We start from the raw sequence: 6429 nt of genomic DNA on the forward strand, positions 1-6429 counted from the left end.
TATATACTAATGGCCGGGTCGGTGTTAATTGTGTTTTGTCGTTCGCACTAGCTCGCCTCGACGCCACGCGTATAGGAAGCCATAGTAAGACCTGTATTATAAACATCGGCATGAAAAGTGTTTTCCCGGAATAGAGCTAACTATATATTGTCGGCTGGAGTGCAGCACACGCGCACGGCTTATTGCCTTTAGGTGCGATAGCGTGGCGGGATGTATATTTGAGTTCGCTCCTACGCAAACAGCACACATCAGTCCGCACGGGGCTTCGCTCGTACCGCAGCAGCTGTGAAGGCGAGCTATAGCTTTCGTTCGAGTATTTACTCGGCGCTGTTTACGCGTAGACTGCTCGCAATTAGCGAGAGGGATGCAGAAGCCGAGACTGTGAGAAATGTCACGAGCTTGAGCTCGGTCGTGTAGACAAACTGTTCTAGGTTTGTGTCGACGCTCGCCCGGATGCGCGACTAATTCAAGCTGCTGGCGCCAAAAGACACGAACTAACTTGATAAAAACTAGCTCGGCGTTTGTCTAATTCCGTAATACGAATCGCGTAATCTCTTGCTGTGTTTTTTTAAGTATAGCAAATGAAATTCTTTTACTAAGTTGCGTCTATGTTTCCCAATGTTAAATAATATGTGGTTTTTCGTATTGTAAATCAATCTAAGCACGTAGGTATAGAGCGCTGCTAACATTTTTAACTTACATTTATATCGATTGTATCAAGGAGACGAATTTCTTAAACGAATTTGTAATTTAACATCTGTCAGAAACTTTATTAGAGAAGAAATACCTTTTGTCAACAGGCGACAGGGAGTTTATGACTATTTTATGCCGATGCTATAATTATAATGCGGGCGTGTAGGAATCGTGTGTGCGCGCTCTAGGTCTACCATCGTCGCCGTGTGCATGGGGTCGACGAAGACCTACCGTGTGTTATACACGCCGCTCGATATAAACACTAGATGCAGGATTATGTCCGCCCCATCAGACATATTATATATTTTATATATTTTTTTTATATTTGGGTGCGTAAATATAGATGTAGTGTAAGCGGGCGGACATGATGGTGTAGCCAGTGTATATAATGTCTGGCTGCAAGATCATTCGTGCCCGCTTACACTACACTATGTAAACACCGTATACAAATTATATTTATTTTATATTTTATTTATTGATTGATTAATTAATTAATTCATTCATTCATTCATTCATTTATATAGACGTGCGCTGACGCATGGCGAAAGCCGTGGCTATGACTACAAGCGTTTCCTGCTTTGTCGCAGTGACGTCATCACCGGCCGTTGTTTACGACGATGTGTTATACAGACGCGACTTAGTTTACTATCCATCGTTAATTAATAATTAATTAATAATCTGCGGTCGCTGCGATTAGTGGATCAGCGGATTCAGGTGCGCGTTGTCAGATAGTATAAGATCACAAATAGTTATGACGCTGATGAGTCACAGGTCTTGCACGACGCTTCACTTCAAAACTCATGAAGTTATAGACTTCTGAAAACGATTCCCACGCGTTTACTGAGAGTAAAGAGAGGTCGGCGTTGTGGTGGGGGCGGTGGCGTTGGCTGCGGTGGTGATGGTGGTGGATGGCGTGGGTGGGCTGGGGCGGGGTGGTGTGGTGCTCGTTGGTGGGTGAGTGGTTGGCGAGTGGCGGTGGGAGGGCTAGGTGGTAGGTCGGTGGTGGTGGTGGTGGTGATTGGTGGCGGTGGCGGTGGCGGTGGTGGCGGTAGCGGTGTTACGTATGCACTCCACCGGCATACAAAAACAGGGACTCGTGTATCACGCCGCCCCATTTCACGTGACTGGCAACACATGTGCGCAGTGAGTCACCCTAAGATGCTGTCAGCGTGCTAGCTCTATGTAAGCCTCAGCATGCAAACTTCGACACCGTGTATTATATTTCGACTTATAATTAGCGACAGTGTCCGAATTAGTCTAGTTAGGTGTACAACTAACTGTTAACGCTGCTTTTTTTTTATAAAAAGAAAGGCAATAAGTACTTGCATATGTGGCTTGCATACACTTCTTACAGTACATTTTACAATCTGTACATCTTACAACGTGTGCGTGCCTGTGTGTGTCCGCGCGCATGTTTGTAAACGGCCGTAACTCAATAAAACCGTAGACAGAGCATAAACCTGATTATACGGCTAACAATTCCAACTCAAGAAGCCCGTTGCTTTCTGCGATTATTGCTAATATTGCGATTTTACAAGTTGTATAATGTTGAAATTTGCGGATCGTATGGATCGTCATATGATGTAACCACTTAGTCGTCACATTTCTTACACTTTCACTCGTCGACGTGTTGAATACAACACTGCGCATAAACCGATTAAAATCGCGCGTAATGCATAACGCTAGCGTTCTCTTTGGAGAACTATTCTCAAGAGATAGGCACACAGTGCGTCAAATCCCCCTAAAGATCATCACATAAAGACGCTGACTATGATGTGCTAGCGGGGTAATTCAATTCATTCCTGTCGCCACATTAATTATACCTTACAGAGACAAATATAACACCCCTGACGCCATCATACGTACCGTCTCAGCACTAGACTTGCCATGTCTAACATGCGACGACACAGACTACGTGTTTCTCGGTTATTATCGACTCTGTCTTCAATACATCGCGCACCGGACCTGCCACGTGACCGCTGTCTTTATTTAAATCATTATTGATTTGTTCATTTAGATCGCTAGTTGTTGACGAACCATCATGTATTCTCTTAACATTAGCGAGCACAAAGCAGGACTCGGCTGCGAGAGATATTGACAAGGCATTTATGTTAGTGATTTGATCGTGTTACGCTGTCTCGTTGCAGGATGAGCAGGGCGTGGCGGCGTACAAGACCGTGGAGTTAGATGACAGCCTAGGTGGCGCACCGGTGCAGTACCGAGAGACGCAGGGCCACGAGTCGAAGAAATTCCTCTCGTTTTTTAAGAAGGGAATTAAGTAAGTGCGCATGCGTGTATTCGATCGCGAGTGCCTATGTATTTTCGGTGTAAATTTTAAGGTACATAAATTTAAATTTAGGGGCGGGCATTTTCGCGGGTAATGTAGCATTATGGCATTATGGCATATGATTAACCGGATAACGTACGTTTGTTCGTACTTAAAGCGACAAGCGTGAGCTTAACATGAGAAAGTTGACGTGCGCGGAAATTTGGTTTATAACTTCACGTGCTTGTAGCGTGTTAACATTTGCAAGATTCCTCTAAGCGCGTCAACCCGAGAGAGTTATCATCACTTCAAATCGAGGATAAATCGAGGAGTGGGTGGTTAATAATGATATGTTTTAGTTATACCAAATATCGATCCATCTAACACGAGAATAACTATTGAGCATAGCGTCCTAACATGAGTTTAAGCGCTTCGTAAAGATTTTTAAAAGCGCCACCCTTGCTGCCTCGATATAGCCCGTGGCGTGTTTATACGGAGGGAATCGTCAATATTAACTACCTAGATCAGAGAATTCATTTCTTGCGAATTCGCTTAGTCATGAAGTCGATAATGTCGACAACGACAACGACGACAACGACGACAACCACGACGGTGGCGACGATCGCGACAATGACAACAATTCAGCGACACTCCCATTTGACTTAATTTCATAAAACAAGTGCTGCGCAGTTCGCATGTATGCGCTCGACCAGAACAAAACTGGTTCATTTCTAACAGTCTAGTACTGTCCTATAGTTCAGTCACCTAGATACCTGGGCGTTTTAGGTAGCACAATGTGAAGAACATGGCATTTTACCTCAGATAAGGCATCGGTGGTTCAGTGGTAGAATGCTCGCCTGCCACGCGGGCGGCCCGGGTTCGATTCCCGGCCGATGCATCACTTTTAGATAAAGTAACCTAACTACTAAAAAAAGTAATCAATTTTAAGTAGATGACTACTGAAATAAGTTAGTAAACAGCCTGCTGTTAACAAAAACGCTGGTGAACTATGGTGATTATCAAATGCATTCTCTTTGTAGGTATCTCCAGGGAGGCGTTGCATCTGGCTTCAATCATGTGGCACCAGATAGTCACCAGCCCCGCTTGTTGCATGTCAAGGGCAAGCGTAACGTGCGCGCTACCCAGGTAAATGTCTCCAGAAAAATGTGTCCCATAATGTCAACGATACAACATTTTCAGCGCCATCTTAACGTTACTATCACCACTTATACTAACTATTACCACCATGTACTATCTACGAGCTATATGCACTATTAGCTATATCTTAATCATCGGCTTGGGGATGTATCATCGAAGCTTATAGCAAAACTAATTACTTGCCTAACTAGTACATCAACAGAAATTAATAAAAACAAAAATATGGTAGATGTGTGGTTTTTAATCACTTTTGATATTATATCTAGGGGCTCGATTGTTCACTATACTAATTATTCACTTTGACGATAGGTGGAGTGCAACGTCGGGTCGTTGAATGCGGGAGATGTCTTCGTTCTTGACTGCGGCATGGACGTGTACGTGTGGTGTGGACCTGACTCCGGTCGCATGGAGAGACATAGGGTACGTGGCGTGCTTGCACTGACACCCAATAGAAGTGTCTTTGTTCACGTATCAAGCAAAGTTACCAGGAGTCTGTTTGTAGAAATGTGAACAACATCAACGCTAAAAGTATTGAGCACACGTTTACACTTTATCTAAAACAGGCGACAAATTTTATTTATTTACTTAAATTGACTACGTCATGAATTTTCTATGGTAAAATTTGTAAAGTTTTTGTTGACATTTTTTTACATTAAAAGTAAGAACTAACGGGACTAAACGTATCGTCAAATTGTTACCTGATAAGATTGTTTCTCAACTAGTTAAAAATCCAAAAAACCTGGACGATTTGATATTGTGTTCCTGACATTAATTGCTTGCTATGGGCTATGTATGCGTCACGAGTGTATGTCCACATCGAACAATATTGTAAAATAGGAAGTATAATGCAGCAATTTAACCATAAAAAGTGAACAGAATTACTTATATTTTGTGAAAAAGTGGAAATATTATTTTTATTTGTACTATTTACGGTGACGTAATCACTTTAAAATATCTATCGTTACACATCTATCACTAAGTTGATAACTAACGTTTATAGTAATGTACCAAATATACGAACGTGTGTATCAGAATTCGTTACATGGGTGATTTGGCGTAGCATGGCAATGATATTGTAACACGTGCACGCTTTGCACTATGTGATGTAGGGAATCCGCTTGGCTAATGATGTTCGTGACAACGAGCGCGCCGGTAGAGCAGACATCCACATCCTAGGTGAGTTCTAATGATCGCATCAGATCGAATAATAATTTGATAAATCTGTTCCGACTTTAAATAAAGAATTTTATTGCAAAATGCACGCACGCGCGTACACAGGCACACACGCACACACACACGCACGGACACACACGCGCGCGCGCGCACACACACACACACACACACATTATATATATATATATATATACATATAATTATGTATATATATTATATTGTGGCGTTTAATCAACGATTACGTATCTGATTGGCCGGTAGATGGCACAACCAGCGACGATGACTTCTTCGCTGCGCTCGGAGGACGCGGAGAGATTAAATCGGCGGAAGAGGGCGGTCTCGACGACGAGGTTATCCTCACCAGACGCCAGGTTGCGCTATACAGGTACACTATTATGGTGGCGCTACCACGCATATATATAAATGTATATATCATATAGATATAGATATATATATATAATGATAATAATAATAATAATAATAATAATAATAATAATAATAATAATAATAATAATAATAATAATAATAATAATATAGGAATAATAATATTAATCGCAATAACTCGGAGGCCGTGCTCCATGCATGGATCGTCCCCCGATAGCCACTAAATTTTATATTTTATTAATAATAACATTTTAAAATACGATATTATTGATATTACTATACTATCAGCTGTATAGCTACAACTGCTACATTATGTTAAAGCCGGTGGTCAAAGTATTACGAATGACCGACCACTCCAGTGTAGGCTCTGTACAGCAGCTGAAATTTTAGTGTTGACCCACTGGTCCGTGTGGGAACTAACTACACACAGTCGGCAAATTGTCCGGACTGACCTACTGACCAACGTATCGCAACTGCCCACCGGTCAAAGTGTTAGGATCGTACCTAGACTATACACCGAGCAAAGAGTTAGGATTGACCCTATAGCGCACAAAGCGATGAAAAGCTGTTTTGTTTGCTTTCGTTGTTGTCGTCCGTTCGCGGAAACATTTCCGCTCGATGCTTGAATTCTCATTCAACGCGTTCACGCATATAGAACACGCGCGCGCGTGTGTGTGCGTGTGCGTGCATGCGTGCGTCTCACTCTCTCTCTCTCTCTCTCTCTCTCTCTCTCTCTCTCTCTCTCTCTCTCTCTC

The 6429-nt window shown here is 42.5% G+C and overlaps 1 protein-coding gene and 1 non-coding gene across 2 annotated transcripts in view; both read left to right on the forward strand.

Moving 5' to 3' along the window:
• Positions 1-6429, forward strand: part of LOC106812349 (gelsolin, cytoplasmic-like) — a 25990-nt gene that overhangs the window by 4700 nt on the left and 14861 nt on the right. Inside the window, exons 4-8 of the mRNA XM_014816203.1 lie at positions 2841-2971; positions 4000-4105; positions 4427-4537; positions 5227-5293; positions 5552-5675. Of these exons, the coding sequence (XP_014671689.1) occupies positions 2841-2971; positions 4000-4105; positions 4427-4537; positions 5227-5293; positions 5552-5675 (539 nt within the window). The remainder of the gene's footprint in view (positions 1-2840; positions 2972-3999; positions 4106-4426; positions 4538-5226; positions 5294-5551; positions 5676-6429) is intronic.
• On the forward strand, positions 3787-3857 carry Trnag-gcc. The gene has a single exon. It is a non-coding gene; the product is annotated as a tRNA-Gly (tRNA).

The sequence above is a fragment of the Priapulus caudatus genome, unplaced genomic scaffold (genome assembly GCF_000485595.1).
Source record: "Priapulus caudatus unplaced genomic scaffold, Priapulus_caudatus-5.0.1 Scaffold21, whole genome shotgun sequence".
Taxonomy (NCBI): domain Eukaryota; kingdom Metazoa; phylum Priapulida; class Priapulimorpha; order Priapulimorphida; family Priapulidae; genus Priapulus; species Priapulus caudatus.